Source organism: Salmo salar, chromosome 11, assembly GCF_965601325.2.
Source record: "Salmo salar chromosome 11, fSalSal1, whole genome shotgun sequence".
NCBI lineage: Eukaryota > Metazoa > Chordata > Actinopteri > Salmoniformes > Salmonidae > Salmo > Salmo salar.
The window spans coordinates 115,008,749-115,028,012 of record NC_138301.1 but is presented as its reverse complement, the minus strand read 5'-3'; the positions used below and the strand labels follow the sequence as shown (position 1 = coordinate 115,028,012).

Below are 19,264 nucleotides of genomic sequence, written 5' to 3'. Positions count from 1 at the left end.
CCTCCCTTGTCTTTGTGGTTCAATCTGTGTTTGAAATTCAATGCTCGAATGAGGGACTGTCACGACTTCCGCCGAAGTCGGCTCCTCTCCGTGTTCGGGTGGCGTTCGGCGGTCGACGTCACCGGCTTTCTAGCCATCGCCGCTCCATTTTTCATGTATCCATTTGTTTTGTCTTGTTCCCTGCACACCTGGTTTTCATTCCCCAATCAATCTACATGTATTTATTCCTCTGTTCCCCATCATGTCTTTGTGTAGGATTGTTTGTGTTATGTGTTTGTTGTTGACGCGCCAGACTGGTTTGTTTTTTCCGTGGTATTTCACGAAGATGTTTATTGTTAAACATAATTCTTCCGACTGTTTTGCGCGATTTGCACTTTTGCCTCAAAGTGTGCGCCTGTTCACAAATCTCTGCTCTCCTGCACCTGACTTCGCTACCAGTACGCACACGCCTGACAGGGACCTTACAGATACTTGTATGTGTAGGGTACAGAGATGAGGTAGTCATTCAAAAATCATGTTAAACACTATTATTGCACAAAGAGTGAGTCCATGCAACTTATTATTTGACTTGTTTAGCAAATGTTTACTTCTGAACTTATTCAGGCTTACCATAACAAAGGGGTTGAATACTTATTGAATCAAGACATTTCAGCTTTTCATTTTTTATTCATTCGTAAAAATTTCAAAAAACATAATTCCACTTTGACATTATGGGGTATTGTATGTTGGCCTGTGACAAATCTCAATTCTATCCAATTTAAATTCAGGCTGTAAGACAACAACATGTGGAAGAAGTTAGTGGGTGTGGATACCTTCTGAAACCGCTGTATATAGTGTTTGTTTATATTTTCTTTGTTTACAAACATTGGAGTAAAACAAGTTAATATTTTGGGTTCTGATGGGGTACGACAGTTGAACTACGGTAATGAGGCATTTATAAATTATATTCTTCAAGAATCAATGGGTACATATCATACATGTAGAAGTCCAAAAATTGAGGTGGGAACTTCTGATTGCTCCTTTAATGTAAAACTGAGTGGATTTCCAAATGCATCATCCAGGTGTTAGAAAACTGTCAGGATGTGTCCCAAATGGCACTCTTCTCCTTATTTAGACCTATGGGCCTTGGTCAAATGTAGTGCGCTATATAGGGAGTAGGCTGCCACTTGGGACGCACAACTACTGAATTTTGTAGTTGCTGTGGAAACAAAGTTAACAGAAAGTAAAGTAGGTTACATGGAGATTATGGTGGAACTGGAAATGTAAACAATGATCGTTTTTTTGTTGTTGCTTTCAGTGTTCTTCTTCTCCTTGTTCTTTATGTTGGCTGCACAGTGGGACAGAGGGGGTGAGCTTATCTTAGCTGGAATACTAGTGAATGAAAGGAATTCTGTAACATTTTATTTTATTGTACTCTCTCAACTGATATTTACCATACCAGTTATTTACTATGTTAACAAACAGCATGTTTCAACGAATACCAACAAATAACACCTTTATTAATGAAAAAAAATGAAAAAGTCAAGGGGTCTGAATACCCCTTGACTTTTTCGACATTTTGTTAGGTTACAGCCTTGTTCTAAAATCATCAATATACACACAATACCCCATAATGACAAAGAAAAACAGGTTTTGAGAAATTTTTGCAAATCCCACCCATCGCCAAAACCCCCCAGAAATATCACATTTACATAAGTATTCAGACCCTTTACTCAGTACTTTGTTGAAGCACCTTTGGCAGCGATTACAGCCTTGAGTCTTCTTGGGTAAAATGCTACAAGCTCGGCACACCTGTATTTGGGGAGTTTCTTCTCTGCAGATCCTCTCAAGCTCTGTCAGGTTGGATGGGGAGCGTTGCTGCACAGCTATTTTCAGGTCTCCTCAGAGATGTTCGATTAGGTTCAAGTCCGGGCTCTGGCTGGGCCACTCAAGGACATTCAGAGACTTGTACCGATGCCACTCTTGTGTTGTCTTGGCTGTGTGCTTAGGGTTGTTGTTCTGTTGGAAGGTGGACCTTTGCCCCAGTCTGAGGTCCTGAGCGCTCTGGAGCAGGTTTTCATCAAGGATCTCTCTGTACTTTATTCATCTTTGCCTTGATCCTGACTAGTCTTCCAGTCCCTGCTGCTGAAAAACATCCCCACAGCATGATGCTTCACCGTGGGGATGGTGTAAGGTTTCCTCCAGAAGTGACGCTTGGCATTCAGGCCAAATAGTTTATTCTTGGTTTCATCAGACCAGAGAATCATGTTTCTCATGTTCTGAGAGTCTTTAGGTGCCTTTTGGCAAACTCCAAGCGGGCTGTCATGTGCCTTTTACTGAGGTCACCAATAAGAGTAGATTCTCTCTCTCCCTCCCCAGATGGACCATCAGGGCCCGGGTCACCAAAAAGAACAACATTTCTCCTTGGAGCAACCCAAAAGGAGAGGGAAAATTATTCAACTTTGAGATCGTGGACGAGAGCGTGAGTATGACTCTCCTGTGTGTGTGTGTGTGTGTGTGTGTGGTGTGTGTGTGTGTGTGTGTGTGTGTGTGTGTGTGTGTGTGTGTGTGTGTGCGTGTTCTTATACTCTAGTCCTCATATCTTCTGTCACCTTCAATGTCTCTGTATGTCAGACAACTATCTACTGTGTAGTAGTTAAAGTTTCTCCTTGAGTGACACTGCTGACAGTTTTGTGTGTGCATGCACGTGTGTGTGACAGTTTCTCAGTAAACTGTTGATTGACGCTGTGCTGACAGTGTCTCTGTGATTGACAGGGGGAGATCAGCGTAACAGCCTTCAACAAGGAAGTGGACAAGTTCTTCCCTTTGCTGGAGACGGGCAAGGTGAGCCTGTCTGTATTGATGCTTACCATACCATAACTCTGTCCTGACCGCATCTAGCTACAGAGAAGAGATACTCACACTCTGAGGTGACCTGTGATCATTGTTTTACCTTTCACAGTGAGGTGACCTGTGATAATTGTTTTACCTTTCACGGTGAGGTGACCTGTGATCATTGTTTTACCTTTCACACTGAGGTGACCTGTGATCATTGTTTTACCTTTCACAGTGAGGTGACCTGTGATAATTGTTTTACCTTTCACGGTGAGGTGACCTGTGATCATTGTTTTACCTTTCACAGTGAGGTGACCTGTGATCATTGTTTTACCTTTCACGGTGAAGTGACCTGTGATCATTGTTTTACCTTTCACAGTGAGGTGACCTGTGATCATTGTTTTACCTTTCACACTGAGGTGACCTGTGATCATTGTTTTAGCTTTCACAGTGAGGTGACCTGTGATCATTGTTTTACCTTTCACGGTGAGGTGACCTGTGATCATTGTTTTACCTTTCACAGCGAGTTGTCCTGTGATCCCCACTGGAACAGTACATACAGCTGCTGTACCACGGGTGGGGTCAATTCCATTTCAATTCAGAAAGTAAACTAAATTTCAATTCTAAATCCTCCTCATTGAGAAGCATTGAAGAGAATTGGAATTTTAGTATTCTTCCAGAATTCACTGGAATTGAAATAGAATTGACCCAACCCTGTACTAGATTGTACTTGACTGTACTTGTAAAACACATGTGCTTGTACAGCTTTCTCTTCAGTCTCTGTACATAGTTCAATAATAACTCAATTAGAGTTTCCATTTGTGCCCTATTGCCCTATAATATATAAATAAATAGATACAATTCTAAATAAAATATATGAATGTCTCTATCTGGTCTGGTATTGACAGGGATGTGAGTGGTGGCTCATGGGATGAGAAAGTCAATCTGGTTTGGTCTGGTCTGGTATTGACAGGGATGTGATGTGTGTTCATCACATCCCAGTGTTCAGAACCTTTGCTAAGTACTTTGTTGAAGCACCTTTGGCAGCGATTACAGCCTTGAATCTTCTTGGGTATGATGCTACAAGCTCGGCACACCTGTATTTGTGGAGTTTCTCCCATTCTTCTCTGCAGATCCTCTCAAGCTCTGTAAGGTTGGATGGGGAGCGTTGCTGCACAGCTATTTTCAGGTCTCTCCAGAGTTGTTTGATCGGGTTCAAGTCCGGGCTCCGGCTGGAACACTCAAGGACATTCAGACTCCTGCATTGTCTTGGCTGTGTGCAAAGGGTTGTTGTCTTGTTGGAAGGTGAACCTTCGCCCCAGTCTGAGGTCCTGAGCACTCTGGGGCAGGTTTTCATCAAAGATCTCTCTGTACTTTGCTCTGTTCATCTTTGCCTCGATCCTGACTAGTCTCCCAGTCCCTGCTGCTGAAAAACATTCCCACATTATGATGCTGCCACCACCGTGCTTCACCGTAGGGATGGTGTAAGGTTTCCTCCAGAAGTGACACTTGGCATTCAGGCCAAAAAGCTCCATCTTGGTTTCATCAGACCAGAGAATCTTGTTTCTCATGGTCTGGGAGTCTTTAGGTGGCTTTTAGCAAACTCCAAGCTGGCTGTCATGTGCCTTTTACTGAGGAGTGGCTTCTGTCTGGCCAGTCTACCATGAAGGCCTGATTGGTGGAGTGCTGCAAAGAACCTTCTGGAAGGTTCTCCCATCCCCACAGAGGAACTATAGAGCTCTTTGTGCCTCGACACAATCCTGTCTCGGAGATCTAATGACAATTCCTTCGACCTCATGGCTTGGTTTTTGCTCTGACATGCACTGTCAACTGTGGGACCTTATATAGACAGGTGTGTGCCTTTCCAAGTCATGTTCAATCAATTTAATTGACCACTGGTGGACTCCAATCAGGTTGTAGAGACATCTCAAAGACGACCGATGGAAACAGGATGCACCTAAGCTCAATTTCGAGTCTCATAGGAAAGGGTCTGAATACTTCTGTAAATAAGATATTTCTGTTATTTATATTTAATACATTTGCAAACTATTCTACAAATCTGTTTTCGCTTTGTCATTATGGGGTATTGTGTGTAGATTGTTTTTGTCATTGAATCAATTTTGGAATAAGACTAACGTAAGAAAATGTGGAAAAAGTCAAGGGTCTGAATACTTTCAGAAAGCACTGTATACTATAAATACTATACTATAGCATTCACTTTAGTGTTTTTGCTGACTTTACTGTAGGAGTCACTGTAGTGTTTTTTGGGTCTTAGTATTTACTGTAGTATTTACTGTAGTATACTGCAGTATTAGATCATTTAGAGTGAATTATAGTATAAATACTGTAGTAAATGCTATAGTAATTAATGTAGTGTTTTTGCGGATTGTAATTTACTGTAGTGTTTATGTTTTATTACCATTGACTTAGAAGTGGGGGGGCTTTCTCCTTTAGGAAACCTACTGGGGGAAAAAAATAAAAGAGTAACGTTTCCATAACCTGTAGGTAGGACTGTGTCTGAACAGGGAGTTCATAGCTTCTGGTCTTTTCTATAACCTGTAGGTAGGACTGTGTCTGAACAGGGAGTTCATAGCTTCTGGTCTTTTCTATAACCTGTAGGTAGGACTGTGTCTGAACAGGGAGTTCATAGCTTCTGGTCTTTTCTATAACCTGTAGGTAGGACTGTGTCTGAACAGGGAGTTCATAGCTTCTGGTCTTTTCTATAACCTGTAGGTAGGACTGTGTCTGAACAGGGAGTTCATAGCTTCTGGTCTTTTCATTAACCTGTAGGTAGGACTGTGTCTGAACAGGGAGTTCATAGCTTCTGGTCTTTTCTATAACCTGTAGGTAGGACTGTGTCTGAACAGGGAGTTCATAGCTTCTGGTCTTTTCTATAACCTGTAGGTAGGACTGTGTCTGAACAGGGAGTTCATAGCTTCTGGTCTTTTCTATAACCTGTAGGTAGGACTGTGTCTGAACAGGGAGTTCATAGCTTCTGGTCTTTTCTATAACCTGTAGGTAGGACTGTGTCTGAACAGGGAGTTCATAGCTTCTGGTCTTTTCTATAACCTGTAGGTAGGACTGTGTCTGAACAGGGAGTTCAGTGCTTCTGGTCTTTTCTATAACCTGTAGGTAGGACTGTGTCTGAACAGGGAGTTCATAGCTTCTGGTCTTTTCTATAACCTGTAGGTAGGACTGTGTCTGAACAGGGAGTTCATAGCTTCTGGTCTTTTCTATAACCTGTAGGTAGGACTGTGTCTGAACAGGGAGTTCATAGCTTCTGGTCTTTTCTATAACCTGTAGGTAGGACTGTGTCTGAACAGGGAGTTCATAGCTTCTGGTCTTTTCATTAACCTGTAGGTAGGACTGTGTCTGAACAGGGAGTTCATAGCTTCTGGTCTTTTCATTAACCTGTAGGTAGGACTGTGTCTGAACAGGGAGTTCATAGCTTCTGGTCTTTTCATTAACCTGTAGGTAGGACTGTGTCTGAACAGGGAGTTCAGAGCTTCTGGTCTTTTTTATAACCTGTAGGGAACACAGTATATGGTCTATACTTGACATGTAGGTTTCTCACTTATGGGTGGCAGAAATTGGTATATGGGTGGAGGGAAATGGGCAGGGTATATGCAAAATAAATTCTGTAGTATTTACTATAGGTAAAAATGTGTTGTGTTTTGGAGGGAGAGAGAGAGGGAGAGAGAGAGATCTGTTTTTAGCTGAGTCACTCTGCAGCACCTCTCTTTCCTGGAGTATTAGAGAGGTAGTGGTCCTGATGGGATTGATAGTATAGCAACCTGAAAGACTCGATTGAGTTACACTATTTGGAGAGGTGGTACATAATATGACAGTGTTACCTTGAAACATAGCCGAAATAATGACGAGTCTATCCCTGTAAAGTTATCGGAGTTGTTTTCATGGCTTTGTGTGACCAATAAGACTGCAGATTTCTCCAAACCCTATTTTATAAGAGTTAACTTGCTGGCAGGTGATGTGTTGTATGTTTGCTTTTGAAATGATCAATCCATCTCACTCCCTCTCCCTCAATCCATCTCACTCCCTCCCCCAAAATCCTCTCACTCCCTCTCTCTCAGAGCACCCTAAAGCAATCTAACCTCTGTCTCTCTCTGTCTCACTCTCTCTCTCTGTCTCTCTGTCTCACTCTCTCTCTCTGTGTCTCTCTCTGTCTCTTTCTCTCTGTATCTGTTTATCTCTCTCTCTCTAGGTGTACTACATCTCAGAGGGCAAAGTAAAGGAAACCAATAAGAAGTATATTACCTCGAAGAACAACTATGAGATCATCCTTCGAAATGTGACATCCATCGTGCCGTGTGAGGACGACCAGAACCTTCCCATGGTGGAGTGTGACTTCAGACCCATCGCTCAGTTGGAGCACATGGAGAAGGACGACATCATCGGTGATTTGGGGGGGGGGGGGCGGGGTTGGAGATTGTGGCGGAGTAAGGGGGTGAGAAATTGAGTTATATTTGGGGGGGAAAGGAAGGGGGTGTGATGAGAGAAGAGAAAGGGAGGAAAGGGAGGAAAGGAAGAAAGAAAGGTGGGAGGGGGTGATAGACAGATGGACTGAGTACAGCGTCAGACAGTCAGTGGGCAAGTAATTTAGATAGACAGTTACATAGATGGAGAAGAGATAAAGAGATGAGAACGTTTAATCCACAGTTTATTATAAACATGTCCTAACCCCTCCATCTCCTCTCCCTGTTTCCCTCCATCCCTCACCTCCATTCCTCCCTCATATCCCTTCCCTGTCTTATCTCCCAGCCTTGCCAGGTAAATTAGAAGGGCTCGATGCAGATTGGGCTGACATTTGCCAGTATTTTAGTTCTGATTGGCTGTCACTCCTCTTCTACATGAGGTCAGATAGTGTGAAGACTTTCTTCATTTGGACTGAATGGAGAGGATGAGGAAGCATATTATGATGAAGTCACTACTTTTTCTGGAGGTTTAATTGGAGCTTCAACACACTTGGGTTGTGATGGGTTTGGTAGGTTGGGTTGGTTGGTTGGATGGGTTGGTTGGATGGATGGGTTGTGTTGGGTGGGTTGTTTGGGTTGGTTGGCTGGTTAGTATGTTTGGTTGGGTTGGTTGGATGGTTGGGTTGGTTGGTTGGATGGGTTGGTTGGTTGGGTTGGTTGGTTGGATGGATGGGTTGTGTTGGGTGGGTTGTTTGGGTTGGTTGGCTGGTTAGTATGTTTGGTTGGGTTGGTTGGATGGATGGGTTGGTTGGATGGTTGGGTTGGTTGGTTGGATGGGTTGGTTGGTTGGATGGGTTGTGTTGGGTGGGTTGTTTGGGTTGGTTGGCTGGTTAGTATGTTTGGTTGGGTTGGTTGGATGGTTGGGTTGGTTGGTTGGATGGGTTGGTTGGTTGGATGGGTTGTGTTGGGTGGGTTGTTTGGGTTGGTTGGCTGGTTAGTATGTTTGGTTGGGTTGGTTGGATGGTTGGGTTGGTTGGTTGGATGGGTTGGTTGGTTGGATGGGTTGTGTTGGGTGGGTTGTTTGGGTTGGTTGGCTGGTTAGTATGTTTGGTTGGGTTGTGTTGGGTCGACTGGGTTTGGTTGGTTTGGGATGGGGTTGAGGAGTGGTTAAGGGACTGAACAAAAATATACTGCTCAAAAAAATAAAGGGAACACTTAAACAACACATCCTAGATCTGAATGAAATAAATAATCTTATTAAATACTTTTTTCTTTACATAGTTGAATGTGCTGAAAACAAAATCACACAAAAATAATCAAAGGAAATCCAATTTATCAACCCATGGAGGTCTGGATTTGGAGTCACACTCAAAATTAAAGTGGAAAACCACACTACAGGCTGATCCAACTTTGATGTAATGTCCTTAAAACAAGTCAAAATGAGGCTCAGTAGTGTGTGTGGCCTCCACGTGCCTGTATGACCTCCCTACAACGCCTGGGCATGCTCCTGATGAGGTGGCGGATGGTCTCCTGAGGGATCTCCTCCCAGACCTGGACTAAAGCATCCGCCAACTCCTGGACAGTCTGTGGTGCAACGTGGCGTTGGTGGATGGAGCGAGACATGATGTCCCAGATGTGCTCAATTGGATTCAGGTCTGGGGAACGGGCGGGCCAGTTCATAGCATCAATGCCTTCTACTTGCAGGAACTGCTGACACACTCCAGCCACATGAGGTCTAGCATTGTCTTGCATTAGGAGGAACCCAGGGCCAACCGCACCAGTATATGGTCTCACAAGGGGTCTGAGGATCTCATCTCGGTACCTAATGGCAGTCAGGCTACCTCTGGCGAGCACATGGAGGGCTGTGCGGCCCCCCAAAGAAATGCCACCCCACACCATGACTGACCCACCGCCAAACCGGTCATGCTGGAGGATGTTGCAGGCAGCAGAACGTTCTCCACGGCATCTCCAGACTCTGTCACGTCTGTCACATGTGCTCAATGTGAACCTGCTTTCATCTGTGAAGAGCACAGGGCGCCAGTGGCGAATTTGCCAATCTTGGTGTTCTCTGGCAAATGCCAAACGTCCTGCACGGTGTTGGGCTGTAAGCACAACCCCCACCTGTGGATGTCGGGCCCTCATACCACCCTCATGGAGTCTGTTTCTGACCGTTTGAGCAGACACATGCACATTTGTGGCCTGCTGGACGTCATTTTGCAGGGCTCTGGCAGTGCTTCTCCTGCTCCTCCTTGCACAAAGGCGGAGGTAGCGGTCCTGCTGCTGGGTTGTTGCCTTCCTACGGCCTCCTCCACGTCTCCTGATGTACTGGCCTGTCTCCTGGTAGCACCTCCATGCTCTGGACACTACGCTGACAGACACAGCAAACCTTCTTGCCACAGCTCGCATTGATGTGCCATCCTGGATGAGCTGCACTACCTGAGCCACTTGTGTGGGTTGTAGACTCCGTCTCATGCTACCACTAGAGTGAAAGCACCGCCAGCATTCAAAAGTGACCAAAACATCAGCCAGGAAGCATAGGAACTGAGAAGTGGTCTGTGGTCCCCACCTGCAGAACCACTCATTTATTGGGGGTGTCTTGCTAATTGCCTATAATTTCCACCTGTTGTCTATTCCATTTGCACAACAGCATGTGACATTTATTGTCAATCAGTGTTGCTTCCTAAGTGGACAGTTTGATTTCACAGAAGTGTGATTGACTTGGAGTTACATTGTGTTGTTTAAGTGTTCCCTTTATTTTTTTGAGCAGTGTATAAATGCAACATGTAAAGTGTTGGTCCCATGTTTCATAAGCTGAAGCTCCTCTCTCTCCCTCTCTCTCTCTCTCTCCCCGCCTCTCTCTCCTCTCTCTCTCCCTCTCTACCCCATCTCTCTCTCTCCTCTCTCTCCCAGTTTCTCTTTCTCCTCTATCTCCCCCCTCTCTCCCCCTCTGTTTGCGCCTATCTCTCTCTCACCTCCACTACCCATCTCTGTCCCCCTCTGTCTCCTCCCTGCTCTCTCCCCTCCTCTCTCCCCTTTATCTCTCTCCTCCTCTCCCCCTCTCTCTCCCCCATCCTCTCTCCCTCTCCCCCTCTCTATTTTTCCCTCCTCCTCTCCCTCTCCCCCTCTCCCCCCTCTCTCCTCTCCCCCTCCTTCCCCTCTCTCTTCCCTCCTTTCCCCTCCCCTCTCTCTCACCCTCCGTCTCTCTATCCCTCCTCTCTCACTCCCTCTCCTCCTCTCTCCCTGTCCCCCTTCCCCTCTCTCTCCCCTCCTTCCCCCGCTCTGTCTCTGTCTCTGCCTCCTCCCTCTTTCTTCCTTTCTCCCCTCCTCCTACTCTCTCCCTCTCTCCCTCTTCCCTCCTCCTCCTCCCCTCTCTCCGTCCCCACTCGTTCTCCCTCCACAACTCTCCCCCTCTCTCTCTCCCCATTGTTCTCCCTCCATCTCTCCCTTCTCTCTCTGCCTCCCCTCCCCCTCTCCCTCCCCTCTCCTCTCCTCCCTCTCCCCCTCTCTATTTTTCCCTCCTCCTCTCCCTCTCCCCCTCTCCCCCCTGTCTCCTCTCTCCCTCTCCCCCTCTCTATTTTCCCCCCTCCTCTCCCTCTCTCTCCTCTCCCCCTCTTTCCCCTTGCTCTTCCCTCCTTTCCCCTCCCCTCTCTCTCACCCTCCGTCTCTCTATCCCTCCTCTCTCACTCCCTCTCCTCCTCTCTCCCTGTCCCCCTTCCCCTCTCTCTCCCCTCCTTCCCCCGCTCTGTCTCTCTCTGCCTCCTCCCTCTTTCTTCCTTTCTCCCCTCCTCCTTCTCTCTCCCTCTCTCCCTCTTCCCTCCTCCTCCTCCCCTCTCTCCGTCCCCACTCGTTCTCCCTCCCCAACTCTCCCCCTCTCTCTCTCCCCATTGTTCTCCCTCCCTCTCTCCCTTCTCTCTCTGCCTCCCCTCCCCCTTCTCCCTCCCCTCTCCTCTCCTCCCTCTCCCCCTCTCTATTTTTCCCTCCTCCTCTCCCTCTCCCCCTCTCCCCCCTGTCTCCTCTCTCCCTCTCCCCCTCTCTATTTTTCCCCCCTCCTCTCCCTCTCCCCCCTCTCTCCTCTCCCCCTCTTTCCCCTTGCTCTTCCCTCCTTTCCCCTCCCCTCTCTCTCCCCTCCTTCCCCCGCTCTGTCTCTGTCTCCTCCCTCTTTCTTCCTTTCTCCCCTCTTTCTTCTCTCTCCCTCTCTTCCCTCCTCCTCCTCCCCTCTCTCTCTGCCTCCCCTCTCCCTCCCCTCTCCTCTCTCCCTCTCCCCCTCTCTATTTTTCCCTCCTCCTCTCCCTCTCCTCCTCTCCCCCTCCTTCCCCTCGCTCTTCCTTCCTTTCCCCTCCCCTCTCTCTCACCCTCCGTCTCTCTATCCCTCCTCTCTCACTCTCTCTCCTCCTCTCTCCCTGTCCCCCTTCCCCTCTCTCTCCCCTCCTTCCCCCGCTCTGTCTCTGCCTCCTCCCTCTTTCTTCCTTTCTCCCCTCCTCCTTCTCTCTCCCTCTCTCCCTCTTCCCTCCTCCTCCTCCCCTCTCTCCGTCCCCACTTGTTCTCCCTCCCCAACTCTCCCCCTCTCTCTCCCCATTGTTCTCCCTCCCTCTCTCCCTTCTCTCTCTGCCTCCCCTCCCCCCTCTCCCTCCCCTCTCCTCTCTCTCCTTGGTAGTTAATTGTGGATTAACAGTGTGTAATGAGAGCTGTCAGCCTGTTCCCGTGGCGATAATGGAGTTCAAAGGTGGATGACATCATATCAACCATAATGGAATTACACACACACATACACACACACATATTAGAGCGCGAGAAAGGGAGAGAGGAGAAGGGAGGAGCGAGAGGAAGAAGTAAGGGAGAAAGAGATATGGAGAGAGAAGGCTAAGGCGAGGGGGAGATAGAGATAGGGGGGAAGGAGAATATCTTTGTAATTAGGAAATGACAGTACCACCAAGACGAGTAGAAAGGTCTGACTAATATCTGTCTCTCTTTTTCTGTCTCTCTCTTTTTCTGTCTCTCTTTTTCTGTCTCTCTCTCTGTCTCTCTCTCTGTCTCTCTCTCTCTCTCTGTCTCTCTCTCTCTGTCTCTCTCTCTGTCTCTCTCTCTGTCTCTCTCTCTGTCTCTCTCTCTCTGTTTCTGTCTCTCTCTCTGTTTCTCTCGCTCTCTCTGTTTCTCTCGCTCTCTCTCTCTCTGTTTCTCTGTCTGTCTCCCCCCCCCCTCTCTCTCCCCCCTCTAGATGTGATAGGAGTGTGTAGGAGTGTGGATGATCTGAGTCGTTTCACCGCTAGGACAGGTAGAGAGGCGTATAAAAGAGACATTGACCTGATGGATACCAGTGGCAAGGCGGTCGCAGTCACACTGTGGGGCGAGCAGGTAAGACCATACACACAAGGAGTACAAACCCTAACACACACACACCCACACAATGAGTACACACACACACACACACACACACACACAATGAGTTCAAACACACACACTAACACATATGCTAACACACACACACACCCAAGGAGTACACACACAGACACACACACACACACACACACACACACACACACTCCCGGTAACACACATATACACACACCCAAGGAGTGTACACACACAGACACACACACACTAACACACACACACACTAATACACACACACACACACACACACACACACACACTAACACACACAGTATACATATGCACATACACTCAAGTTGCAAGGTGATAGTCACATTGTCTCCTGGGATGGATCTGCCGTTAAACACAAAGATATGCAGAGTATGAGGTAATTCGTGTGTGTGTGTGTGTGTGTGTGTGTGTGTGTGTGTGTGTGTGTTATGGAGTGTTTATTCGGTTTTCTGGGATGTAAAATCAGATTTGATCAATTGAACCACTCGACTTTCAGGATTTCAAAGGAGTCTCAGATTGCACCCAGAATGTAAAAATATCTGGAAGGTACATTTGTGTATATGTGTGTGTGTGTGTGTGTGTATATACATGGGTGTGTGTGTGTGTGGGGGTATGTGCCTGTGTGTACGCTCTTGCTCATGTTTGTGTGTTATTGCGTTGTTCTTCAGCCTCTCTCTCCTCTCTCTCCAGGCAGAGATGTTTGATGGTTCAGTCCAGCCTATAGTAGCTGTTAAAAGAGCTCGCCTGTCAGACTTTGGAGGCCAGTCTGTCTCTGCGATCTTCAGCTCCGCTGTCATGGTCAACCCTGACATACCTGAGGCCCATTGGCTGAGGAGATGGTGAGTGATGACACGTATGCTCATAGAGATGCACACATATTCATGAAGATGCATGCTTGCACACTCACACATATTCTTAGAAAACCTAAAATAGACACACTGACACTCCTGTATTACAGCCCCATCTGTCACGTGCAGAAGAGAGAGATTGACTTAAAAAAAAGTCAGTTAAGAACAAATTCTTATTTACAAGGACAGCCTACACTAGCCAAACCCGGATGACGCTGGGCCAATTGTGCACCGCCCTATGGGACTCCCAATCACAGCCGGTTGTGATACAGCCCATGATTGAACCGGGGTCTGTAGTGATGCCTCAAGCACTGAGATGCTTGAGGCATCACTACAGGAGTCTCATAAAATGTCCGTGTCCAGTTGCATGGGGTCAGTTTGAATTTAGAAAATGCTCCATGATTATTTATTAAAGAAAATCTACATGGATGTATACCCATCATCTTGTCTATTTCAAGTCTGCTCCCTTTCATCAGAGAGAGAGAGAGAGAGAGAGAGAGAGAGATTATTTCGGTCTAACTGTGTTTCTGAAAGAGCGTCGTGCATCAGCCGGGGTTCCTGTGGCGATGCAGTGCATTATGGGATTGTTTGGGCCTAGCGGCGAGGCTGAGTTGTTGCATAATGTAACAAATAACTCTTAATGAATGTAAACTTAATGAATATTTGAGTCACTGATTAGATACAGCGTTACTGGGCTACAATAACACTGACAAGTGGGTAGACGGATAAAGATATGGGTGGGTGGGTGGATGGAGGGATAGACAGAATAACTGACAAATGGGTGACTAGACAAACAGGTCCCATGTATTTCAGTTGGTAGAGCATGGCGGTTGCAGGGTTCGATTCCCACGGGGGACCGGTATGAAAGAATTAGGAAAATATGTATGCACTCACTACTGAAAGTTGCTGTGGATAGGAGTGTCTGCTAAATGACTAAAATGTAAATGTGAATAGATTTGCTATCAGATAAATGGGTAGATGAACACACAGATCAAATAACATTTTATTTGTCACATGCGTTGAATATAACAGGTGTAGCCCTTACTGACAATGCAGTTCAAGAAATAGACTTAAGAAAATATTTCCAAAATAAACTAAAGGAATAAATACAATTAAAAAGTAACACAATAAAATAACATTAATGAGGCTATATACAGGGGGTACCGGTACCGAGTCAATGTGCGGGGGTACAGGTTAGTCGAGGTAATTTGTACATGTAGGTAGGGGTAAAGTGACTATGCATAAATAATAAACAGCAAGTAGCAGCAGTGTAAAAACAAAGGGAGGGGGGTCAATGTAAATAGTCCAGGTGGCCATTTGATTCATTGTTCAGCAGTCTTATGGAGGTGGTGTTTAGTCCCAGGGTCCTTAGCTTAGTGATGAGCTTTGTGGGCATTATGGCGTTGAACACTGAGCTGTAGTCAGTGAATAGCATTTTAACATAGGTGTTCCTTTTGTTCAGGTGGGAAAGGGCAATGTGGAGTGCGATTGAGATTGTGTGGATCTGTTGGGGCGGTATGCAACTTGGAGTGTGGTCTAGGGTTTCCGGGATGATGGTGTTGATGTGAGCCATGATCAGCTTTTCAAAGCACTTCATGGCTACAGACGTGAGTGCTACGGGTTGGTAGTCATTTAGGCAGGTTACCTTAGTGTTCTTGGGCACAGGTACTATGGTGGTCTGCTTGAAACATGTAGGTGTTACAGACTCGGTCAGGGAGAGATTGAAAATGTCAGTGAAGACACTTGCCATTTGGTCCACGCATGCTCTGAGTACACGTCCTGGTAATCTCCTTGGCCCCGCGGCCTTGTGAATGTTGACCTGTTTAAAAGTCTTGCTCACATCGGCTATGGAGAGCGTGATCACACAGTCGTCTGGAACAGCTGGTGCGATCATGCATGCTTCAGTGTTGCTTTCTCTAATGCATCTTCACTGTCAGTTTCCTGGCCTCTCTCCTCCTCACCAGTGTCATGAACAAAGATATGATCAAGAGTCTCACGGACAGTATATTGTTTGGTCATTGTGCTGCCACAATGAATTGTGAGCAAGGCCTCAGAAAAGCTTTATATACCAGAGCTGCAAGACAAGTTCTATATATTATTGAAACAATGTTGCGATTGTTTGTGAGAATGCCAACAGGTGTGGTTCCCGTGGGGGAAAGATTCTATTGGGGAAAGGTTCCCATGGAAGCCAAGAAGGGGAGTGAGGTGTGTGTGTGTGTGTGTGTGCTGAAACACACATGCATGTGGGGGTCTGGGAGAGGAATTGTTTCCATCTGATGAATGAGCATGTGCCTGAACTCTGGAACACACTCAATTTAGTCTCACCCATTCATTTCATGTCATTTTTGACCGGGAACACCACAGGTGTACTAAAGTTAAAGAAAACACCCAGAATTGAATGAAAATCCTCAAAATGTATTTTGTGTGGACAAAGTCATGGAACATTATGACAATCAGATTAAATTAACTACATTTTTCAAAAAGAAAAACTTGTAAATCGGTCCAATTCGACCAGAACACAGCAGGAGGGTTAAAACGTGTTGGTATTACGGACTCGGACAGCGAGAGGTTGAAAATGTCAGTGAAGACACTTGCCAGTTGTTCAGCGCATGCTCGCAGTACACGTCCTGGTAATACGTCTGGCCCTGCGGCCTTGTGAATGTTGACCTTTTTAAAGGTCTTACTCACATTGGCTGCGGAGAGCTAAATCACACAGTCTTCCGGAACAGCTGATGCTCTCATGCATGTTTCAGTGTTTTTTGCCTCGAAGCGAGCATAAAAGTAGTTTAGGTTGTCTGGTAGGCTCGTGTCACTGGGCAGCTCTCGGCTGTGTTTTCCTTTGAAGTCTGTGATGGTTTGCAAGTCCAGCCATATCCAACAAGCCGTCAGAGCCGGTGTAGTACGACTCGATCCTGTATTGACACTTTGCCTGTTTGATGGTTCATCAGAGGGCATATTGTGATTTCTTATAAGCTTCCGGGTTAGAGTCCCACTCCTTGAAAGCGGCAGCTCTAGCCTTTAGCTCAGTGCAGATGCTGCCTGTAATCCATGGCTTCTGGTTGGGGTATGTACGTACGGTCACTGTGGGGATGACGTCATCGATGCACTTATTGATGAAGCCAATGACTGATGTGGTGTACTCCTCAATGCCATCGTAGGAATCCTGGAACATATTCCAGTCTGTGCTAGCAAAACAGTCCTGTAGCTTAGCATATGCTTCCTCTGACCACTTTTTTATTTATCTAGTTACTGGTGCTTCCTGCTTTAATTTTTTCTGGTAAGCAGGAATCAGGAAGATAGAATTATGGACAGATTTGCCAAATGAAGGGCGAGGGAGAGCTTTGTATTCGTCTCTGTGTGTGGAGTATAGGTAGTCCAGAGATTTTTTTCCTCTGGTTGCACATTTAACATGCTGATAAAAATTTGGTAAAATGGATTTAAGTTTCCCTGTATTAAGGTCCCCAGCTACTAGGAGCGCCGCCTCTCGGTGAACGTTTTCTTGTTTGCTTACGGCGGAATACAGCTCATTCAATGCTGTCTTAGTGCCAGCCTCTGACTGTGGTGTTATATAAACGGCTACAAAGAATACAGATGAAAACTCTCTCGGTAGGTAGTGTGGTCTACAGCTTATCATTAGACCTCAGGCGAGCAATAGTTCGAGACTTCCTTAGATATCATGCACCAGCTGTTGTTTACAAAAATACATAGACCGCCGCCCCTTGTCTTACCAGACGCCGCTGTTCTATCCTGCTGGTACATTGTGTAACCAGCCATCTGTATGTCGATATTATCATCGTTCAGCCAAGACTCCATGAAGCATAAGATGTTACAGTTTTAATATCCCGTTTGTAGTTTAATCTTCCGCGTACCTCATCGATTTTATTCTCCAAAGATTGCACATTTGCTAGCAGAATGGAGGGAAGTGGGGGTTTATTTGATCACCTACGAATTCTCAGAAGGCAGCCCGTCCTTCGGCCCCTCTTTCTCCACCTCCTCTTCACGCAGATCAGGGGGATCGGGGCCTGTTCCTGAGGAAGCAGTATATCCTTTGCGTTGGGCTCGTCAGAGTCATGAAAGGAAAAAAAGGATTTTGCTAGTCCTTGGTGAGTAATCACAGTCCTGATGTCCAGAAGTTAATTTTGGTCATAAGAGACGATAGTGGCAACATTATATTAAAAAAAAACATCGCTAATAAACAAACAAAAAAACACAATCGGCTGGGGGCACGTAAAACGTCTGCCTTCTTCTCCGGCACCATCTTACGCAGTTAGTTTTTGCTTGTAAGCAGGAATCAGGAGGATAGAATTATGGTCAGATTTGCCAAATGTAGGGCGAGGGAGAGCTTTGTACGAATCTCTGTGTGTGGAGTAAAGGTGATCTAGAGTTTTTTCCTCTGGTTGCACGTGACATACTGGAAGAAATGAGGTAAAACGGATTTAAGTTTGCTTGCCTTAAAGTCTCCAGCCACAAGGAGCGTCACTTCTGGATGATTATTTTCTTGTTTGTTTATGACTTTCCACAGCTCGTTGACTGTGAGCTTACATGCTGACCAAAATAAATGTACACATATAGGTTATTCAATCATTGTACCCACACTGCTTGCGCGTGTCAATGAGTGTCTGCGTAGCCAGGCGCTAAAATAGAACTTGGTTCTATTTGTGACGCTTGATGTGCTGCAAGTCCAGCCTCTCCCATCTCCTCATTGGATTTTAGGCGCATATACCACGTGGGTGATTGAAAGATGAACTGAGGTCCACACTCCAGTCCAGTTGGTGGTGGTAATTTACCTTAAAGTTGGTTGCCAACCACTATATAAAGTCCAAAGAAGAAGAAAAAGCCTGAAGGAGGAGTGATTACTAGAAACGTGCTTGGTTAATCCTTTTTCCTGTGGATTTATTGTTGGAGTAGAGGACCTTGTGCATTTCAGGTAAAATAACCCAATGTTTATAACCCAGGAAAAAATTGCTTGCAACAGCAAGCTAGCTAGCTAAATTGCCATAAATGTTTAATGCTTTCTGACCTGTCCCCAATTTAATATTGTTGGTTCAGAGTTAGTTTTGATATTTCAACCTGTGTGTCCTGATCACATCTGGTGTGGGTGGACAAAATCAACATGTGTGCGATGGCGTATGCCGGTGCGTGCTTGGGATTTGTCCGGTCAGCATGTTAGTGCCACGATGGTTTGTGGTGACAAATAGACAGCTATGAAAAAATACAGATGAAATCTCTCTTGGTAGGTAGTGTGGTCTACAGCTTATCATGAAGTACTCTACCTCAGGTGAGCAATACCTCGAGACTTCCTTAGTTTTTTACAAATCAAATTAATTTATATAGGCCTTCTTACATCAGCTGATATCTCAAAGTGCTGTACAGAAACCCAGCCTACAATCCCTTTGGCACGAATTTCAGAACATCGGTAATTTTTCTGAACTCTAGACACAAAACGGTCATCACTTCTAACACAGACTGTGCAATGTTCAAAACATTGCATTGTGCATTGATATCTTTAAGGAAACCTTGCACTTGCAGGATAATTGGTTCAAATAACTCATTAATCATGAAATACCATAGGAAGATTCATTTAGATCACCCACACAGAAGATAAAAATAGTTTCACTGTGAAGTTGTTCGTACAATCATTAAATATTGTAGTACAAAATATGTGATACATGTTTCATTATGGTACTACACGTAAGTACATCACTGTAAAAGGACTAGTAGAGAGAATACTACAGACACAGTGGAATCATTGAACAAAATCTAAAATGTATTGATGAAATACAATGA

The 19,264-nt window shown here is 45.7% G+C and overlaps 1 protein-coding gene across 1 annotated transcript in view; it reads left to right on the top strand.

The window, feature by feature from the left end:
• The window catches only part of LOC106592337 (replication protein A 70 kDa DNA-binding subunit), a 73,484-nt gene that overhangs the window by 10,272 nt on the left and 43,948 nt on the right, over positions 1–19,264 (top strand). The window contains exons 3-7 of the mRNA XM_082957580.1: positions 2,359–2,461; positions 2,755–2,823; positions 7,037–7,229; positions 12,463–12,599; positions 13,320–13,468. Coding sequence (XP_082813706.1) covers positions 2,359–2,461; positions 2,755–2,823; positions 7,037–7,229; positions 12,463–12,599; positions 13,320–13,468 — 651 coding nt within the window. The remainder of the gene's footprint in view (positions 1–2,358; positions 2,462–2,754; positions 2,824–7,036; positions 7,230–12,462; positions 12,600–13,319; positions 13,469–19,264) is intronic.